At 41.9% G+C, this 22,035-nt stretch overlaps 1 protein-coding gene across 6 annotated transcripts; it reads left to right on the plus strand.

Moving 5' to 3' along the window:
- The first annotated feature begins 623 nt into the window (after nt 1-623).
- On the plus strand, nt 624-22,007 carry cnot1 (CCR4-NOT transcription complex, subunit 1). Of its 6 annotated transcripts, none has more exons than XM_058075522.2 (49): nt 624-773; nt 2,203-2,496; nt 2,573-2,680; nt 2,951-3,049; nt 3,197-3,265; nt 3,368-3,422; nt 3,505-3,708; nt 3,805-3,973; nt 4,065-4,191; nt 4,448-4,558; nt 4,856-5,026; nt 5,520-5,647; nt 5,757-5,997; nt 6,115-6,234; nt 6,373-6,495; nt 6,570-6,721; nt 6,811-6,961; nt 7,093-7,306; nt 7,424-7,549; nt 8,716-8,840; nt 8,932-9,218; nt 9,305-9,383; nt 9,520-9,756; nt 9,958-10,098; nt 10,171-10,350; nt 10,442-10,558; nt 10,647-10,757; nt 10,843-10,920; nt 13,863-14,040; nt 14,202-14,335; nt 14,427-14,723; nt 14,795-14,935; nt 15,072-15,176; nt 16,213-16,332; nt 16,407-16,601; nt 16,691-16,833; nt 17,018-17,126; nt 17,215-17,384; nt 17,466-17,697; nt 17,775-18,023; nt 18,117-18,280; nt 18,361-18,478; nt 18,550-18,651; nt 18,791-18,964; nt 19,504-19,653; nt 19,741-19,921; nt 20,007-20,139; nt 20,211-20,345; nt 21,108-22,007. In XM_058075522.2, exons 2-49 carry the CDS (start codon nt 2,395-2,397, stop codon nt 21,184-21,186), a joined length of 7,134 nt encoding a protein of 2,377 aa, XP_057931505.2. In that variant the 5' UTR covers nt 624-773; nt 2,203-2,394; the 3' UTR covers nt 21,187-22,007. The 6 variants fall into 6 exon arrangements, with proteins under 6 accessions (XP_057931505.2, XP_078646268.1, XP_078646271.1 ...); XM_078790142.1 differs by having other exon boundaries at nt 9,305-9,382; nt 9,510-9,756; nt 14,181-14,335; XM_078790145.1 differs by having other exon boundaries at nt 9,305-9,382; nt 9,510-9,756.
- The last annotated feature ends 28 nt before the right edge of the window (nt 22,008-22,035 follow it).

Here is a 22,035-nt window from a genome sequence, read left to right on the forward strand (position 1 = left end):
ATATAAGAAAGTCCGATTGCAGTGCCATGAGCAGAACTCAGAGCTAGAAAAAGCATAATAGCATAATAGGTCCCTTTTAATGTGAGCCACATAATAAACACAGCATAATCTGTTATTGGCTGTGCAAATGTGCTGATTTAAAATACGTTCTCAATAGCCAACGTATGATGGGAGAACTTTGAGAGGCGCTGCCCGAGGTGAAATATTAAAGTTATTTTATAATTTAAAATAACAAACCAAGAATCACGTTTATATGTGGGCAATTATGGTGTTTTTACTCACTTTTTGCTTTTCCTACAGCATTTTACAAATAATATTCAAATAGTATGTAAATTAGATACATTAGTTTGAATTGCAAATACTGGGATAGCAAAGACTTTAAAATTTTTCCAATGTATATTGCAATATTGCAAATATATGTTTATTGTGAAGCTCAGTTTATACATATTGCAAATATTATGTTTATATTTACACGATGCTTTAATTTAGACATGGTTGTGTTGTCGTTGTTATGATAAGTATCAGAAGTTGTAGTTGTAATAATACCAGCATTAAATTGATTGACCTGGCATCTGCTATTGAGCAGGTGAGCGCGCGCACGCTCGCCCCTCGCGCACCTTTCCTTGCAGCACGAGCGCGCCGCGGCGGTGACAGTCGCCATTTTATTTTGAAAATCAAACTCCCCTAGAGGCGCCGCTACCCTTTCCATTTCGCCAACTTTGTCGAGAGAAACGAGGAGGAATGAGCTACTGAATCACCTTCGTGGAAGCACGGTGAGATGTAGAACGTATCTGCCGCGCAACTCCGACTCGGCTCGCGTTAATATTAGCGGAAAGGGAGCTATATTAGTCAAGAAAACCGCGGTTAGCTACCACAGCCGGGAGGTGTCTATTTATTGGCAATGAGCTGTCACATTGGCAACAGTATGAAAGTAATTTGATGAATTTGCACAGTTGATAGTATATAATGTGTTAATTGTAGTATTTTAGTTGTTGTATTTACGGTAATAGAGCCAATGTACCTTTTAGTCGTTGATATAAAGTGGCTGGCTATTTTCAACTAATGGATTGCAGTTCCACAGATTAGACGGAGCCCGTACAAAGCTAACGAGGGTAATGCTAGCCTTTCTCCACATTTATGGGTTGTTACCAGCTACCATCAAACTTATTGCTACTATGCCATTTGCGTTACCTTTGATAGACCCCTTGATAGTTTCGCATCTTGCTAAACGGTCAGTTAATGACGAGCAATAAGAAAAATAAATGCTATCGGTTGCAGGGCCGCGACACCCCAGCAACGTTAGCTTCAGTCGCTGTGTAGCGAACAGCGCTAACTTGTCGTTTACACTGTACTCAAGGGCGGATGTTATTACATATTTGCCATTATAAGTGCCTATAAGACCATTTTCAATAAATCGTCATGTAGACGGGGTATATAACCGATTAAGCAAAGTTAATGACCTGACACTAGGACTAACTCAAGTGTAGGCAATTTGCTGCTAGCTTGAATGCTAGCTATGCTCACATTCGTCGCTCGCAAACACACTGTATAGTTGGTTAAAAGTTGTACTAGGCTCTTGGGTTTATCTGACATATTTGCGAAGCCAACAAGCGATGGGAATATTTAATATTTCCAGCGATTTTTCGATTGCTTGTTTATGACTCTACTGTAGTGCATGCACTGGCCCTTTGTTTCGGTGATTTTTATTTTTTTGGGTTGTTTCCCCTCGCATTACTCACCCCTTTCAGAGAAAATGCTTGTATGATTCGCACGTCTGCTTAATTTGTATAGTGTAATTATTTTGTGTTGGATAAGCAAATGTTTGTTTACTGAAACGAGCTACCGATTGTGCATCTGTGTGATTAGCACAAGTGAGGCCCAGTCCTAGCTAACTGCAGCCTCATTTCGTGTATGACATTTTCAATAAGTAGCTCTGTCAAAAAGTATATTATTATTACATTTAAACTGCTGAAATGGGCGTTATAGTTTGGTTATGAGAATTAATAATGATAATGAGAATACTTGAGCTGTCATCTATGTAGGCCTCAAAAGCCTGTAATGTTTTGACATGTCAAGAGTGGGTAAATATTGTACTGCATGATTACAGGATTTGAATAGCAACATGCTTATCTCGTCACAATAATACACACAATGTCTTGCAGCAGTCTCACTTAAAATCTGTTTTGTATTCCATCCTTACAGATGCTGAACCTTATTTTAAACTGAAAGACTCTACGTAACACCGGGAGCCACTGAGAGAAAGCTTCATTTGGACGCCAACATTTTTCACCTTTTGGGGGGGGGGAGGAAAAGTAACCTATCACTGAAGTGACTAAAGGGGAATAATGGTGATTTTGCGCCGTGCTCGGCCGCCTGCTTCCGCCCCAACCAGCAATGAATCTTGACTCGCTCTCGCTGGCTTTGTCTCAAATCAGCTATCTGGTGGACAATTTAACAAAGAAAAACTACAGAGCCAGCCAGCAAGAAATACAGCATGTAAGTATTGTGATTATCATGTTGTCCATTGAAGGGGTTGTCCTGATATCTCACTGTGTCAATCCTGTTTCCCCAGATTGTAAATCGTCACGGTCCTGAGGCAGACAGGCATCTTTTTCGCTGTCTTTTCTCACATGTGGATTTCAGTGGCGATGGTAAAAGCAGTGGCAAGGACTTTCACCAGGTACTTATTTTTACCAGGTGTCTACACACTTATTTTTTGAAGTAACATGGTCTTTGTATTACCCTATTTTTGGCGGCCTGCCACAAGATAAACACAGCCTGACATCTGCTGTAATTATACAGCACGCAACATTTTTTTGTTTATAAATATGCAATGCATACACTCAGAATGTTGTTTTAATTCTTTACTTTTTCCTATGCTGCCCTTCATATGCCTCTGTTCTCTTTGCTCTCTTCCTCCCCGGTATGTTTTGTTTTCCACTTGCCCAAGACACAGTTTCTGATTCAGGAGTGTGTGTCGCTGATATCAAAGCCCAATTTTATCTCTACCCTATGCTACGCCATTGACAATCCCCTGCACTACCAGAAGGTAAGGAGCTTGTTTTGGTCTTGTGAAAAGAGCCTGTAAATGTGCAATATATCGAAATGCTGATAAATTTCAAAGACAATTGTTAAATCTATTCTATAGTTTTGAAACTTTTAATATTAAAATATTGGGTTTTGTTTTAAATTTCAGAGCTTGAAACCATCAACCCATTTATTCACCCAACTAAGTAAAGTTCTTAAGCTCAGCAAGGTCCAAGAGGTAAGCCAGTCTAGTTTACTGTTGCCGTGCATATCAATTGTAAATACACTATCTGAAATGGAACATGTTTGACTGAGTCGTCCTCATTCAATGACATTGTAGGTGATTTTCGGCCTCGCTCTGCTCAACTCCAGCAACATAGACCTCCGTGGATTTGGTAAGCACTTTTAGAGAAGCGCTTCATTCAACAACAAAAAAAAAGATTTTTGTCTCACCTCAACCCTTTCTTTTTATTTCAGCTGCGCAGTTCATTAAGCAGAAGCTTCCCGACCTCCTGCGGTCATACATCGACGCAGATCTTGGCGGAAACCAAGAAGGTGGCTTCCAAGACATTGCTATAGAGGTCTTGCACCTGCTGCTCTCCCATTTACTGTTTGGTCAGAAGGGAGCAATCGGGGTGGGACAAGAGCAGATTGACGCCTTCTTGAAGACACTTTGCCGAGGTACGTTGAGCCTATAATCCGGGGTAGGTTTTGAAGCTTTGCTTGAACATGTCATTGTGTTGATTGGAAACGGTACAATTGAGTGTCCTATTTCAGATTTCCCGCAGGAGCGCTGCCCTGTGGTGCTCGCACCACTGTTGTACCCTGAAAAACGGGACATTCTCATGGATAGGATCCTGCCTGACTCGGGGGAGTTAGCTAAGACCATAATGGAGAGTTCTCTAGCGGAGTTCATGCAGGACATGGGCTACAGTTCCTCTGCCAGGTATGTTTATACTCAGATTTTTTTTGTTTTAAATTTTTAATTCGTGTGGCACCTCATCATCGGTACTGATCCGTTTGCCCTTTGTTCTCAGTCTGGACGAGTGCAGAAACACTATCCTTCAGTATGGGGTGAGGGAGGTGACAGCCAGCCAGGTAGCCAGGGTCTTGGGCATGATGGCTCGTACCCACTCTGGCCTAACTGATGGTATTCCTGTACAGGTGAGTTTAAGAGGAGTTGGGACCTGTGCTAGCTGGAGGTGACAGGGTTTGCCAAGACAATACAGTCGCCCCTCGTTTATCACTGTTAATTGGTTCCAGACCCGACCATTACACTACATACAACTTGTCTTTCAATTGGTTTTGACTAATATAGGAAAGAGTCAACCACAAAATGGCCATCATTAATGTGTGATGTTTGAACCGCAGTGTAGCAAGGGGTAGCTGTCGTAACTGACTGACTGGGGTTCTTTTGCAGTCGATCACTGCACCCGGAAGTGGTATCTGGAGCGATGGAAAGGATAAGAACGATGGCTCACAGGCACACACGTGGAATGTCGAGGTGCTCATCGACGTAGTCAAAGACGCTGTAAGTCTATGCTCATGATTTTCTATACAGTACTCTTGATTTTCTGCACCCTATCTTAATACATATATCTGCTTGCTATCAATTGTATTTAAATGGTTATGCAGAGTAACATTGATTGCTTGCTTTAAGTAAAATAAAACCTGGCACAATGTTGAGTTGGATGCCGCCTTTGTGTATTCATATAAATTATGTACTTAGTTTGCATTCTATTGTTGAAATATTTTTGTCTTTTCAATTTTGTTAAACCAACCTGTTGCCATACTGCAATCTAAAGTTTTCACTTTGTCTATCCTCTAGAATCCTAACTTGAACTTCAAAGAGGTGACATATGAACTGGATCACACAGGATTCATAATACGGGACAGTAAGGGCCTGCATATAGTGGTGTACGGCATTCAGCGGGGTTTGGGAATGGAGGTTTTTCCTGTTGATCTCATATATCGACCATGGAAACACGCAGAGGGACAGGTACCAGTACAGTAACTTTGCCATTAATTCATGTGGTTTTACACGTTAAATTCACAATATGCTTTTGTGTACATTTGTTAATATATTTTATATTATTTAATATGGTCAAAAGGTTATTGATAATGCATGTGTGCATATTTTTATGCCAAGACAAGAGGCAGATATATGTAGCAGCTACACGCAAAACTTTATAGTTCTTCCAGAATCTGTGCTTCCCGCCAAAATGGTCCGCTTTAATTTATACCACCCATGGCCTGCCTCCGAGCACTTCCACTCTGTTATTGGTCACGCTCTTAAAGTGCCTCCTAATTACAAACAAACCCCACTTTCTAATATGGTGGGTATATGAGTTATAATAAATTAAGAAAGTCTTTGGAGAGCAAATTGACAAGTGTTTAGGAGCTACTGGTAGCTCATGATACATTTATAGGTCAGAAAAGTGGAAAAAGCAAAGCAGGTCCCCTTTAACCACTTATTGTTTTTCTTTCCTCAGTTATCATTCATTCAACACTCTCTAATGAGCCCCGAAGTGTTCTGCTTTGCTGACTACCCTTGCCATACGGTAGCCATTGACATCCTAAAAGCACCACCAGAGGATGACAACAGGGAGATTGCAACATGGTATGGAACTGGTCTCCTCAAAACGGCTATGAATCTCTTTGCAGGATGGCACAAATTGTGTTTTCCTCTGGCCTTGGACTTATGTTTCACACTTCTGAACTCATTACAGGAAAAGCTTGGACTTGGTGGAAAGCCTGCTTCGGCTATCAGAGGTTGGCCAGTATGAGCAGGTGAAGCAGCTCTTCAGTTTCCCCATCAAGCACTGCCCAGATATGCTGGTTCTGGCACTGCTGCAGATCTCCACTTCCTGGCATACATTGCGCCATGAGCTCATCTCTACCCTGATGCCCATCTTTCTGGGCAACCACCCCAACTCTGCTATTATTCTGCACTATGCCTGGCATGGACAGGTTAGTTATGAGTCTTAACAAGCAAGGAAGAGGAAGATGTGCACTTTTTCTACCTTAATCTCTGGCTAATGTTATATGCTGTGTTATCTCGTATGTAAACTTGACTTATTTTTTCAGGGACAGTCTCCCTCCATCCGTCAGTTAATTATGCGTTCAATGGCCGAGTGGTATATGAGAGGAGAGCAGTATGACCAGGCCAAGTTGTCTCGCATTCTGGATGTGGCCCAAGACTTGAAGGTGTGTTGAAATGTGTCTGGTAATGTGGGTATGGTATACAGTTACGTTTGCCTATCCAAACAAAGCTGTAAGATTTATACCGAACTTAAATAAGATACTATCTTCAACTAGCCAATATGATTTTTTTTTGTCCTCCAGTCTCTATCGATGCTGCTGAATGGTACTCCATTTGCCTTTGTTATTGACCTTGCTGCACTTGCCTCTCGCCGTGAATACCTCAAACTTGATAAATGGCTGACTGACAAAATTAGAGAGCATGGGGTATGTCATCTTCTGAATTGATGAATACATTTTGTCAGTGTTTTAAGCATTAATTGTGTTTTGCTTTGGGTCAGGAACCTTTTATCCAAGCTTGTGTAACATTCCTAAAGAGGCGCTGCCCATCCATAATGGGGGGTCTGGCCCCTGATAAGGACCAGCCTAAAAGCTCTCAGTTGCCTCCTGAGACCTTAGCCACCATGCTGGCATGTCTTCAGTCTTGTGCTGGGTATGAAACTTGCTGCACCAATTTTTGTTTTATTTGAATCTTTATCAAAAACAATATTTTTTGAAGTGTTTGTTTCAAACAACCCTCAGGAGTGTTTTGCAAGAGTTGTCAGAGACAATCCTGACCATGGTTGCCAACTGCAGCAACGTTATGAACAAAGCCCGGCAGCCACCACCAGGAGTCATGCCGAAAGGTCGGGCCCCAAGCACCAGCAGCCTGGATGCGATCTCTCCTGTTCAGGTATCTAGCTATAAAAGACACACTTTGGAATAACAATCAAATTCAACTTGTAATTATACAGAACCCTCAATGAGTCTTATTAGTAGATATATATAGTAGATATTCAATATCCCTTCTGTCACTTCCTTTAGGTGGACCCTCTTACTGGCATGGGCTCATTGAACCTGGGCGGCACAGCCACCTCCCACACTCAGAGCATGCAGGGTTTCCCCACCTCCCTAAGTTCAGCTTTCAGTAATCCCCAATCTCCAGCAAAGGCATTTCCACCTCTCTCTAACACCAATACAAGCACACCATTTGGGGGCATTGGCAGCTTGTCCTCGCAGCTTCCTGGTATGGACTCTGGTACTATGCTTTTTTAATATATATAAATTTTACACTAATATCACAAGGGGAAAGTCATGACAAATGGGAGCTGTATTTACAGAGGCAGTGAAATGAAAGATTTGATGTGTCTTCCAGGTTCCTTGGCCTCGGGCATTGGCTCTGGTATTGGTTCTAGTCTAGGAATGCCGGCAGTAAGCACTGATCCATTCGGCACCAGGAAGATGAGCACACCGAGCTTGAACCCACCTACCTTTCAGCAGAGTAAGATGACGGCCTGTAAGTGGTGGTGGTAGTGGTGTGACTGTGAGCCTGCCATGCGCTGCTCAGCACTGTATTTCCTCTGCAATTGTCGTATGAGTACAGCTAGTGTTGCAGATGCATCCTATATAGGACTCTTTTGTCCATGGAAACTATGGTTCAGGGTTCCAACAGACATTTCATACATCTCTGAAATGCCATTCAATGTATTGAATACTTTGTTGAGGAAATACAGTCCAGTCTTCCATTCCTTGTCTGCTTAAGCTGACAGCCCCACTTTAGTCTTTTAATTTGTCTTTGAAATTTCTTTTCAATTTGTTAAAACACCTGGAAAAACAAGTCATACCTGATGTAAATATAAAGCTGTGCTGTCATTGAACTATTTGCAATAGAGACACATTTTGAAAGGAAACAAGCTGAATTTTTGTCACCAGCAGGTAGATTCTAAGTGCTTCTGACACTGACAAATAGTTTGAATACAGTACAGCCAAGCTGTTTATGGAGTTGTTCTGAGACCACCCACAAATGGCAAAAAATGCAAGTAATTAGGAAGCTATAGTTCCTTTGCCACGCAGGGCATCTCCATCTTGCACTGGCTTCACGGGTCATGTATGATGTGTGTATACTATTATGCCGTGCATTTTAGACTTTATCAGACGGTTTCTGGAAAAGAATGCACAGTCCATGTTTTGATTTGCCCCAGTTGTGGCCCTTTGAAATCATTTTTTTTTTTTTAAATCGTTTATCAGTAGACCGGATTTGCCCTGTATCTCCCTCATGCCTGTGTGCAAAGGTATGCCGCGGAATTAGTCATTTCTGTAGCCTCTTGGATCTTCCTTGTGATTTTCTGTAAATTGATCACAATGCATTCCAGTCTTGGCCAGGACAATTTACAATCACCAGGCCATTGCAGACGTAACACAACCGGATTTATTGTCTAACATTCTATTCACAGAGCCTGCTGTTATAATTGTATCCTGAAATGGTTGACTCTCAGTTAAAAACCTTCCAATGGCATATAAGGCAAATAGTTTCGGCAGGAAAATAGAATGGCAAGGCGTTAAGTATTTTCAACTCACTGGATATATAGTATTTGGCTTATGCTTCACATCTATTGATTTGCCTTTCTCTGTATGGGTTTGTTACATGATGTCGTCTTCTCCTACTAGCTGACCTTTCTCAGGTTTGGCCTGAAGCAAACCAGCACTTTAGTAAGGAGATTGATGATGAAGCCAACAGTTACTTCCAGCGTATCTACAACCACCCACCTCACCCGACTATGTCTGTGGATGAAGTGAGTAGCAATATGTGTTTGACTGTAACTTAAACAAATGGACTGTAAACCATGTATTGATTGAGCAATGAAAACAACTGTCTTCTTCCAGGTTCTGGAGATGCTGCAGAGGTTCAAAGATTCAACCATCAAGCGGGAGCGGGAGGTGTTCAATTGCATGCTTCGGAACTTGTTTGAGGAGTACCGTTTCTTTCCCCAGTACCCGGACAAGGAGCTGCACATCACAGCCTGTCTCTTTGGTGGCATCATTGAAAAAGGGCTTGTCACATACATGGCCCTTGGCCTGGCACTGCGATATGTTCTTGAGGCCTTAAGAAAACCTTATGGATCCAAAATGTATTACTTTGGGATTGCAGCCCTAGACCGCTTCAAAAACAGGTATTCTGATTTGTGTGCATTGGGAGTGCATTTAATATCTATCATTGTTTTGTGTATGGGGGAAAAATTGACTTGTGTACTTCTAGGTTGAAGGACTACCCTCAGTACTGTCAACATCTTGCTTCAATTGGACATTTCTTACAATTTCCCCACCATTTACAAGAGGTAACCAGGTTTCCCTAATTTATCTTGAAATATTTTTGGAGGTGTACTTTGACCTACAGAATTGTATGCAGTGAGAGAATACTGACAGATAAATTAAATCCTCCACTCTGCATCTTCCAATATCCTGTGTGTGCAGTATATTGAGTATGGCCAACAGTCACGGGACCCTCCGGTGAAGATGCAAGGCTCTATCACCACCCCTGGCAGTCTAGCACTGGCACAAGTTCAAGCCCAGTCACAGCAACCCGGTGTCCCTAAAGCGCCACAGCCAGGACAGACAAGCACCCTTGTCACCACCACAACTACAACCACGGTTGCCAAAACCACTACCATCACAAGACCTACGCCCAGCGGTTTCAAGAAGGATGTGCCTGTAAGTTGGACTTCTTTTTGACATAACATGTACTTGTCAAAGTTCACAAATGTGTAGCTTGCATAGGCCTGTCACGATAACGCATTTTGCTGGATTATTTTTTTTAATCGTTTCATTATCATGACAGTCCTAAGCTTGCACAACCTGTACTAAGCTGTTGGTATGGTAAGATTCATGTTTTTTTTTTTTAAATACTTGCAGCCTTCCATTAACACTACAAATATTGACACCCTGCTGGTTGCCACTGACCAAACAGAAAGGATTGTAGAACCTCCAGAGAATATCCAGGAGAAGATTGCTTTTATCTTCAATAACCTTTCTCAGTCAAACATGACACAAAAGGTAAACACAATTAGTGAAACATACCTTCTGGCATATTGAGAGAAGCTGACCTGAGTCTGTTTGCTGTAATAGGTTGAGGAGTTGAAAGAGACTGTGAAGGAAGAGTTCATGCCATGGGTATCTCAATACCTGGTGATGAAGCGTGTCAGCATTGAGCCCAATTTCCACAGTCTCTACTCCAACTTTCTGGACACACTCAAGAATCCGGAGTTTGTCAAAATGGTCCTCACTGAGACCTACAGGAATATCAAGGTCAGGTGTCATCTACTCAAATTTCTTAAGTTACGTCCTCTTTTCCCTGTGAGTCGCCTGCTATAAAAGTTGCTTCCTCCCTTTATTTTAGGTTTTACTGACTTCTGACAAGGCTGCAGCCAATTTCTCTGATCGCTCATTGCTGAAGAACCTGGGCCATTGGCTGGGCATGATTACATTGGCTAAAAACAAGCCTATCCTCTACACGGTCAGAATTTTCTCTGTGTGAAAATGTTTTCACTTTAAGCTGATTTTAAAAAGGTTTTCAAAATGTAAGTTGATTGTCATTTTTCCAGGATCTGGAAATTAAGTCTCTGCTTTTGGAAGCCTATGTGAAGGGCCAGCAGGAGCTACTTTATGTTGTTCCTTTTGTGGCCAAAGTTTTGGAGTCCAGCCTGCGAAGCATGGTGAGCATGGATTTAGAGAAATATGTGTGCCTCGATGTATACATGCTCTGATCTTCCGCTCCCTTTGCTTATTCTGATTTTGTAGGTTTTCAGGCCCCAGAACCCATGGACCATGGCCATCATGAATGTTCTTGCTGAGCTACATCAGGAACATGACCTTAAGGTAATGATTTGATAATCAGACATTTGCACAAAGTGGCACAGTTGAAATTATGGTCCGAACTGATGATAAAAGGTTTTGTTTTTTTTTTTTAAACATCCGTGGGTCCAATGACTAATGTAAGAGTGAAAAAAATTACATATTGATACATACAACTTAAGCCATTAACCTTGCTAGATTTCTTTTTAAGGTCCCTAACATGATCATCAACTTGGCTTATACAGTGGTGTCAGTGTTTGTCCCTTTTTATTTATTGATTTATTTCACAGGTACATTTTTCAGATCAAACAACTGTATATCTTGGTCAATGACAACAGAACACAGTTTTGGATTTATTTTTGGCTCTTCAAATGCGGCTTGCACAATGTTAAATGCTGTAATACAATCTAAAACTCACATGGCAAAAAAATAATTGACGTTCTCCTTGAAGCGTATTCTAATGCGACAAAGTCACAGGTTACTAGTGTAAAAAAATGTAGTTTTCTCTGCTGCAGCTGAGTGTGGCAGTCAGAGCTGCACCTCAGTTTGTGTGTAAGGGGCCGGGTACTCGGGCAGATTTTCACACAGACACACACTGGAACAAATTAATAACATTGTAATCGGCCCAATTGTCCATTTAACCTTTAGTGGCTGTTAAAGCATATAAAATATTTTCCTTGTGTGGGTTTGTTGGTGATGACCTCCAAACTGAAACATTTAAATGTTCCAGTTTGGAGGGCAGACTGACAGACTGTCTTGAGACATGATGGCCATTGTCTCTGATGTGTTTTGTAATGCATTGTTTGGACTCAAATGTCTTTCCTTTTGTAGTTCTTTTGTGTAATTGTAGTCCTGTATGCAGGATGGGGGTTTTCATGCTATTGTCACAAGTGATGTGGCCTGGTGTTGTCTAACATTTGTCCTCTCTTCTAGTGACATTTTCATCAGGTGAGGGCACATGTGATGCTGATGTATGCTCTGGCACAACATGTTGATCCCTGATTAGTTTTGGGTATTTGTCTGCCACTGCACTTGCCTTGTCCATTTTTAATAGTCCTTTCAATTTCCTTTATCTCCAAATTAATGTGAATACCAAAGCATGTGACTGGATTGCAGGCAATATCAGCTTCTAGTGATAAATGCTGAAAAATCTTTCAAGATAGGGAAAAGCGTCTTTGTAATCTGGTGGATCCATCTCGTTGCTGCCCATTCTGGCAATTTCTATATTAGTCTTTGATTTTCTTCATAGTCGTGGAGTAGTTCAAAGCCCTTTACATAAGGAGCAGACAAGCACCGAGCAGGCAGCCTTTTACAAAGTCGGCAGAGTTTGAATCCTTCTATATCTCCAGATTTTTGGTCTCTGCATCTATAGACTGTATTTTTGGCCAGTTAGATAACTTTTCTCTAAATGCCTTTTGAATAACAAATATCTGGCCATATTTCTTGAGTTTTTTTCCCATGCATCTTCGCATGATTATTTGTCATTTCGGAAGATATTTCCCTCAATGTATTTGCAAGCTGTACCGACATATTTCTTCAGGTAAAACGGTTTCTTAGCAGCAGGTAAACTCTTTGGGTCTCTCAATTAAATGAAAGATGGTTTTCATTTAAGTGAATGGATCACGACTAAAAACAGCTCTTGCTGTTTATTATATTATCTTGAATAACTTGTGCTGGTTAGCGGTGCATGTGTCATGACTGTAAGATGGGTGCATTGCTGGAGTCTATGATAAAGCCTTGGAGCTCACCTGCTCACTCTTGATAGACGGGACCTCTTCATCTGTATCAACTCTGTCAAGCTTCAACCCTTGTTCTACCTGCTTCCCCATCTTTTCTACCTCCAACTCCTTTTGGCTCTATTTTTCTCTTGTGGTCTTCCAGAAGTTGTTCTTTGTTTACGTTAGTCTTCCGAGATCCTCATCTTGACCTCCTTTTTGCAAGTTTTGCTGCTGCATCCGGTTGTTTTGATGCAATGTGGGAAGTGATGGGAATCGTTAGACTGGGATGATGCAGCTGTAGACCAAAGAGTGCATAGCTGTAGTCGAGCTGCATATACGCGCGTTTTCCATGCTTTGCGTCAAAATAGTCATCAATGCCACTAAATATTACAATATCATTTTGAATGTCACTTGTGACTGCATCACATGGATCGGCTGTTCTCTGTAGGTCAGCCGTGCTGCTACATGACCTCTGAGTTTGTCATACAGTATTTCCCTCCTTCCAAAATGTCTGCAAGTGACGACGGGTCTGTTTGCTTTAAATCTGGCCTTGTTGCTTCATGTACTTGCATTTTCTTACTTGCATGTTCATATGAGCTGATTTCTTTTTACTCATCTTCTGTCTTTTTTATAGCCAAGCATTTTTTTCAGTTGTTAGTGATACATTCCAAGCGGTGACATTAAACAGTGCTTTTGTCTTTCAGCCGATTAATCGCTTCTTTAGCGTCTTGTCTATTTTCCCTCCCATTTTTATTGTTGAATTTCCTTTTGCAGAGAATCAATATTGATATCCTTTATTCTAGCAGAATTGAATGTTTTTAATTCTTTGCAGTGCTGTTCTAGACCCAGTGCTACCACTTTCTCACCATGGTGCGTTGGTGTCCTGAAACGTTAACACATTGAGCATCATACCGGCGTTTGGTTGAGCTCTTACTGTAATGGCTCAGTTGAAATTAAGGTCCGGAACTGATGATCCAAGTTAGGTACAGAGAATATAATACTAGATACAGAAGATATTATAGATTTTTGTGCAAAATTAAACAATTTAAGCCATTCACCAAGTGAACGTTTCAACTGGCGTTGTCCGCTCAAATTAAGTGGTATCGTGCTTCAACTTTAAGTTACTTACAGAAACTGTTTTTGATCTAGACTTATTGTCCACATTGTTGAAAATGCTCCTTTAACATTGTCTGTGAACCCTGAAGGTTTGGGGGTCATTTTGTTCACTTATTTTTGGTCTTCTTACAGCTTAACCTCAAATTTGAGATTGAAGTTCTGTGTAAGAACTTGTCTCTGGATATTAATGACCTGAAGCCAGGAAACTTGTTGAAGGACAAGGAGAAGCTTAAGAGTCTTGAGGAGCAGTTGTCTGCACCAAAGAAAGAAGCAAAGCCTCCAGATGAAATGCTTCCTGTTACTACATCAGGTAAAATCTATGTTCATACTGCTTTTGTTTTATTTTACCATGCAACTCTTAATTTCACAATCAAATTCTGAAGTTGAAGTGTCTGTTTACCTGTAATTTTTCCTGTGATTTTAATCAAAATAGCTTTTTGTGACCAACAGGAGACTTTGTTCCATTTGCAGCTCCACCCTCAACTCCAGCTGCCGCCACCACGACTTGCACAACCACAGGGCCCCCCACCCCACAGTTCAGTTACCATGACATCAATGTGTATGCCTTGGCAGGCCTGGCACCACACATTAATATCAATGCTAACGTATGTATTGTTGATTTCACATATATACACTCTGTATATTCAAATACTTCCTTCACTTTTATCTCATGGTTCTACTTTTCTTTCTCTTTAGATCCCTCTACTGCAGGCCCATCCTCAGTTGAAGCAGTGTGTGAGGCAGTCAGTTGAACGGGCTGTCCAGGAGCTGGTGCACCCTGTGGTTGACCGCTCTATCAAAATTGCAATGACAACATGTGAGCAAATCATCAGGAAGGACTTTGCCCTGGATTCAGAAGAGTCCCGCATGCGTGTGGCGGCCCACCACATGATGAGGAACCTGACTGCTGGTATGGCCATGATCACCTGCCGGGAGCCTCTGCTCGTGAGCATTGCTACTAATCTCAAAAACAGTTTTGCTGCTGCACTGAGGGTAAGCTGGCTTCTGGTGATATTTTATTTTATGTGTAACCCCATCCTATTGACAAAATATTGTATTTTTAGGCACCAACACCCCAACAGAGGGAAATGATGGAGGAGGCTGCAGCAAGGGTTGCTCAGGAGAACTGTGAACTGGCATGCTGCTTTATTCAGAAAACAGCTGTGGAGAAGGCTGGCCCTGAAATGGACAAGAGACTTGCCACAGTGAGGATTGGGCATTTATGTACTAAATCAACTGACAATTCGTACATATGCATGAACTGACCTCATCGTCCCGAGATTAACAAGTAGTTAAACTACAAGTAAATACTATACTAATACTGTGGACCTTCTCTTTAAGGAATTTGAGCTCAGGAAGCATGCACGCCAAGAAGGACGCCGTTACTGTGATCCAGTTGTCTTGACTTACCAGGCTGAACGTATGCCAGAGCAGATAAGACTCAAGGTAAATCTTTTAACATGGGACTAATTTTAGTGTCAGTATGGATATATGAGATGTGTGTATGTAGTATGTAACGTTTGTGTTTACTCGACTGCTCAGTCGTGGCACATAATCACAAACACTGAGCAATCAGGTGCAAGCAGGTTTTCAAGGGGTTGTAATGGCGATAAACGCCAGCAAAAGTGGTGGTTGTGTGTGCGTGACTCGGGCTCAATGAGTATATTTTCACCACATTGTGTTTTATAGCTTTAATGTAAGGAATGTTTTACTTTCCCCGATGACAACGTGCAGGTTCTGAGTGGGGGGAATAATATGAGAAGCACTTATTTTCCCCCAATGTTTTACATTTGGTTATAGTACAATGGTGGCTTTGCAGCGTGTTTTGGTTGTTTGCTGTACTTTTTTGAGCCCTTGTAATGGCGTTTTCCAAATTGCATTTGCATTTAAACGATTAATAGTAGTTCTAAGGTATAGGAGATTAGGTGCAGGTGATTTAGAATAGTAGTTTTCAGCCACATATTAGCCGCACCTTTGCATAAGGCGTATAATTAAAGTTGGATTTAAAAAAAAATCCCCAAATTATGGTGTATTGCTTAATGTAAAAGTTAAAAATAGTGTCACAGACATACACTTCATATGCGGCAGATGTAAATTATTTTTTTTTTTTAAATGAATAAATAACACCATGTTGAAAATAATATATACTGCTCTCCTGAAGAAATGAATTAAATTGCCCTCAAAATGACTCAAGTTGTCACACAAGTTATGGGCTGTTACCTATGCTAATCACATGTTAATTTGGCTTGCTTTGCACACAACTGAGAACAATTCTTTGGTATATTGATGAATGTGATGTATCTCATAAGGATTATGAATGATGGGCAAAATCCCCAAAAAGTGCAGTTCCCCTTTAAAAACAGCTTAAGGGAAAATCTTATGATTCTTAAGATATTAGGAGAAAATCTATTAAGATTCTTGGGAAAATATAGGTGAATAATTCCGTGCTATAAATAAATGAATAATTGTGCTTTATTTTCAGGTGGGAGGAGTGGACCCCAAGCAACTCGCTGTGTATGAGGAGTTTGCCAGGAACGTTCCAGGTTTTCTACCCAGTAATGATCTTTCTCAGCCAACTGGTTTCCTGGCTCAGCCAATGAAGGTGACTTTTTCTTTTACTTAATCAGAAAATAGTGGAATATTTTATCATAACTGTTTTTCTGTATATCTGTACAGCAACAAGCGTGGGCCACAGACGATGTTGCACAAATCTATGATAAGTGCATGGCCGACTTGGAGCAGCACCTTCACGCCATCCCTCCAGCTCACTCCATGAACCCCCTGACACAAGCCCTCCGCAGTCTGCTAGAGGCTGTGGCCTTGGCAAGGAACTCCAGAGATGGTATTGCAGCACTTGGACTGCTACAGAAGGTAGAATTTTATGTCTCCCCCTGTAAGAGAGACAGATTTTCCAAATTGTGAGAGGTTGTGGGCTAAATGTCTAATTTTCTCTTTCACAGGCTGTGGAAGGTCTTCTAGATGCCACTAGCGGTGCTGATAATGACTTGCTTCTGCGGTATAGGCAGTGCCACCTTCTGGTCCTTAAAGCCCTTCAGGATGGGCGTGCCTATGGGCCACAGTGGTGCAACAAACAGATCACCAGGTCTGTGATCATTTCATGATCTTGTGGTGCCAGTTCTGTTTTTAAACTTTATTTTTTCGGGGTGCCCTTCACTCTTGCTTCTTTTAAAATGCCTTGACTTTTGTTAAAGTGCTTTTACCATCACTGATATGATATAGCGGTTTGGAAAACCGTCTTAACAGCGCAATGTATGTTTGATTGGCAGGTGTCTCATTGAATGCCGGGACGAGTACAAATACAATGTAGAAGCGGTGGAGCTTTTGATCCAAAACCACCTTGTGAACATGCAGCAGTATGATCTACACCTAGCTCAGGTAAACATAAGCCACATTAATGTTTATTAATACTAACATGTTCATGTCCTTAGTTAGTAATCAAACTTATTGCATTGTTTTCCTGCAGTCAATGGAGAATGGACTGCACTACATGGCAGTGGCATTTGCGATGCAGTTAGTGAAGCTGTTGCTGGTGGATGAGCGCAGTGTTAGCCATGTCACAGAAGCTGATCTCTTCCACACAATTGAGACTTTAATGAGGACCTGTGCACACTCCAGAGCCACTGCACCTGAAGGGTACACACAGTGCTGAATATGCAAAAGCTTTACTTTAAATGTGCACACTTGATGTTTTAAGTTGTTTTTTTTTTCATCTAGTCTTCCTCAGCTGATGGATGTCGTCCGCTCCAACTATGAGGCCATGATTGACCGAGCTCATGGTGGACCGAACTTCATGATGCACTCTGGGATTTCACAGGCCTCTGAGTATGACGATCCCCCAGGCCTGAGGGAAAAGGCAGAGTATCTCCTGAGGGAATGGGTCAACCTGTACCACTCAGCTGCTGCCGGCAGGGATAGTACCAAAGCTTTCTCTGCCTTTGTCGGCCAGGTAGTCATTCAAAAGTTATTACCTTTTTAATGTGACTTATCTCAACATCAAGCTATTTTGCTCGTTCTCCATTTCAGATGCACCAGCAAGGGATTTTGAAAACTGATGACTTGATCACGCGATTTTTCCGGCTGTGCACAGAAATGTGTGTAGAGATCAGCTACCGGGCACAGGCTGAACAGCAGCACAACCCAGCAGCGAGTGCAGCCATCATTAGAGCAAAGTGCTACCACAATCTGGATGCATTTGTTAGACTCATAGCCCTGCTAGTCAAGCACTCTGGAGAGGCCTCCAACACAGTGACAAAAATCAACCTCCTCAACAAGGTATAACGTTGTCCTGACGCAACAGCCCTCTGCTTATTAGCAGATGCAAATAGCAGTTGGAACTGATAGTTACCGACTCTATTCTCCCAATAGGTGCTGGGTATTGTTGTCGGGGTGTTGATCCAGGACCATGATGTTCGCCAGACAGAATTCCAGCAGCTGCCTTACCACCGTATTTTCATTATGCTGCTGTTGGAGCTCAATGCTCCAGAACACGTCCTGGAGACCATCAACTTCCAGACGCTCACTGCCTTCTGGTAAGACATGCATCTGCCTTGTCAGGATGCTTCCCGACAAGGCAGGCATTCCTTAACAAAATGTCCCTTTTTTCCTTCAGCAATACCTTTCACATCCTGAGACCAACGAAGGCTCCTGGCTTTGTGTACGCCTGGCTTGAACTCATCTCCCATCGCATCTTCATCGCACGCATGCTTGCACACACACCACAACAGAAGGTTTGCATTCGACGCTTTACACACAAAGTTCAAATATCAGCTGATTGTCTGTTAAATTCATTGTCTTGCAGGGTTGGCCCATGTACGCACAATTGCTTATTGATCTCTTCAAGTACCTAGCACCTTTCTTGAGGAATGTAGAGCTCAACAAACCTATGCAAATCCTCTACAAGGTACTTTTTTGTCATCAATTACTGTTCTCTTTTTCCTTGCTTACAATATTCACTTTGTGATTCCAATGTATCTATATTGCTGCCATGAGGCTCCTCGCCAACTGTCAACATTTCCCATTCTCTTAATGGTCTGTTACAGGGCACACTTAGAGTACTACTTGTCCTGCTGCATGACTTCCCCGAGTTCTTGTGCGATTACCATTATGGCTTCTGTGACGTGATCCCTCCCAACTGCATTCAGCTCCGCAACCTCATCCTGAGTGCCTTTCCACGCAACATGAGGCTCCCTGACCCTTTCACGCCCAATCTCAAGGTACAAACACTTGCAGGCACACACTAAACCAGGGAGAAAAATATTTTATTTTTTAAAAATAAGAAAACCAACAGTTTCTGCTTGTTTTGTTGTGATTGGCAACAGTTGGTTCAACAGTCTTTCAACACAACGTTGCACGTGTGCTAACATTCTCTCACTCTGCATAGATGGATTTTATTATGCAGTATTTTTTGTTAGGGGCACAACCTCAACTTAAAACCTGCTAGCACAGTGCCCTTTCCACACATCAAACAGCGATCTTCTCTCTGGAAAACCAAACTTCATACTCTCACTGGTGGATGATGAGTCTGTATTGATTTTGTTCTTTTAATTTGATGTTCCCATCTCAATTTTACACAAAACATAATAAATAAGATGAATTAAATTGCTATAATCTACGAGCCCCCCAATAACATACCCACCCCCCAAACGCTGTGCACCCGAGATTTGTGGTCCTTGGGTCCAAAAAGGTTGGGAACCACTGCTCTAAATCATTGTCTAAATCAAACTAGCTTCCCATCTTATCACCTCCACTGCAGGTGGACATGCTGAGTGAGATCAACATTGCTCCCCGTATCCTTACCAACTTCACAAGCGTCATGCCTTCCCAGTTTAAGAAGGATCTGGACTCCTATCTCAAAACACGATCACCGGTTACATTCCTCTCTGAGCTGCGTAGCAATCTACAGGTAGGTTTCATTCATCATGAGAGGACCTAAGCATTTTTGTGTTTCAGCTGTTATGAACAGCGTATATATCTTTTTTCTGTCCTTCAGGTTTCAAATGAGCCAGGGAACCGCTACAACATCCAGCTGATCAATGCTTTAGTGTTGTATGTGGGTACACAGGCTATTGCTCACATCCACAATAAGGGCAGCACCCCCTCCATGAGCACCATCACACACTCTGCACACATGGACATCTTCCAGAACCTGGCTGTGGATCTGGACACCGAAGGTAACTAGTACTAAAATGTTGTCTTTACTTTGAACTTGTAACTTGTACTAATGTAATCCAACGTTTTTATGCTTTTGTTGTTTAGGGCGTTACCTGTTCTTGAATGCCATCGCCAATCAGCTACGCTACCCAAACAGTCACACTCACTACTTCAGCTGCACCATGCTCTACCTGTTTGCTGAGGCCAACACCGAAGCCATTCAGGAGCAGATCACCAGGTTGGTGTTGATGTAACTTTGTCATCACTGTAGGTAGAATTACCATCATTAATGCCACCACCTCCTTTCAGGGTTTTGTTGGAGCGGCTGATAGTGAACAGGCCTCACCCGTGGGGTCTCCTCATCACATTCATCGAGCTGATCAAGAATCCAGCCTTCAAGTTCTGGAGCCATGACTTTGTGCACTGTGCCCCAGAGATTGAAAAGTAAGTCCCAAACACTTTTTGGAATGCACCAGCTACAAAGCTACAGTAATACAGTATGTAAGCTAATTTGTGGCTATGACACGTTCTGCGAACCTGCACTTATCTTTACAAGCACCTGAAAGGCATAGCTCCGATATGAACTTTAATTGCAGCCTGTATAATGACTTGGAGTTGAGGTCAATGTGCATTATAATGACAGAAAATGAGTTAATGAGGTAGCTAACAATGCACGTCATTGGGACATACCTACTTCGACTACTAAGCCCTCTAAACAAAAACCTAACACCGTTTTATAATTTTGAAAGTACATTGATAATAACATGTAATACTTGCAGTATCTGGCAGTAATTAGATGATTTAAAACATTACCGAGACTTCTTTGAGGTGCATTGATTTCACATTGCGCATATAGCTTACGCTACTTCTGTCAACAGCAGCAGCATAGATACAGCAACACTTCCAATGTCCGCTCTCCTTACGATGGTTGTGTGTTCCAGCACAAGAGGTGTGCACCAGTCCTCAGGAAAAAATTACTGACAGCAAACAAGCACCTTGTTGAGTCTTCATTGCGAAATTGAGAGCTCGGTATCCATTTTTAGCTCATAACTTTTCTTGCGCTAGAATGCACATCAGACGCATCAGACTTTTTGTCAGCAGGGAGGGGAGAACATGTGATACGTCCCAAGTCAAGTCTTAGTGCTTTCATTGGAGCACTTGTTGCTTGCACTTGTTAAAAGATCTAATCCTGTTGTTTTCCTCCAGGCTGTTCCAGTCGGTGGCCCAGTGTTGCATGGGACAGAAGCAGGCCCAGCAAGTGATGGAAGGCACGGGTGCCAGCTAGCCTGGCTAGCAGTCAACTTGTAGCCCTCGGGAGAGACACCAAGGCCTTCACCCACTCCCCCAACACACACACACACACACACACACACACCTCCCCCTTCACTTTTGGCAGCACTGGATTAACTGGCAACTACAGTCATTTTTGGTATGTGGACGTAAGGAACTACTGCTCCAGGTTCTGAAAGATTTACATTTTTGTTGATCCGGAATTGCGATGGAGAGAATGGAGTGAGAAATGCTGTTTAAATACTTTTTTGATGTAAATAATGGAAAAAAGGGAGAGTCGAAAAATGGAGGGTGGTGAACATGTCAAAATGTACACTGACATGTAAAAACATCTGAACATATTTTCACTCTACCAAAGTTTTTGCTTTGCTTCCCTTACAAATCATTTTTCCACACTTTGTTTGCTCTCGAAGGCTGAAAGCTAAATGAAGAAATTATTTCGCTTTTTTTTTTATTTTGTCTTCGAGTGGACACGAAGATATAGTTTAGTCTCTCCTGGGGAGGGGGAGGGGGGTCATGTGGCGCGTGTGTGCATGGAGATGGTTTACTGATGCTCGGTCCATTTGAAAGGTGTCTCTCCCTGGCACTTGTAAAATCGTGCAAAGTGAGAGTGGTTGGAATTGTATCTTGACAATATGTACAAAGCTCCAAATTGAAGAATAGAAGGACCAATACAGCCCATTTTGTAACATTTTGAATGTTTTGTAAATGTATTGGTCCATGTGTATTTTGTAGTCTTTTTCCTAGTTTGGCTTTAGTTCTTGCTACTTAATTGCAGTATACGTACATACAGTTAATAAAGCATTCAAACTGCAACGCTGCACCTTGTCTATTTCCTTTCAAG

Source organism: Doryrhamphus excisus, linkage group LG1 (genome assembly GCF_037039965.1).
Source record: "Doryrhamphus excisus strain RoL-2023G ecotype Guam linkage group LG1, RoL_Dexc_Guam_v1.1, whole genome shotgun sequence".
Taxonomy (NCBI): domain Eukaryota; kingdom Metazoa; phylum Chordata; class Actinopteri; order Syngnathiformes; family Syngnathidae; genus Doryrhamphus; species Doryrhamphus excisus.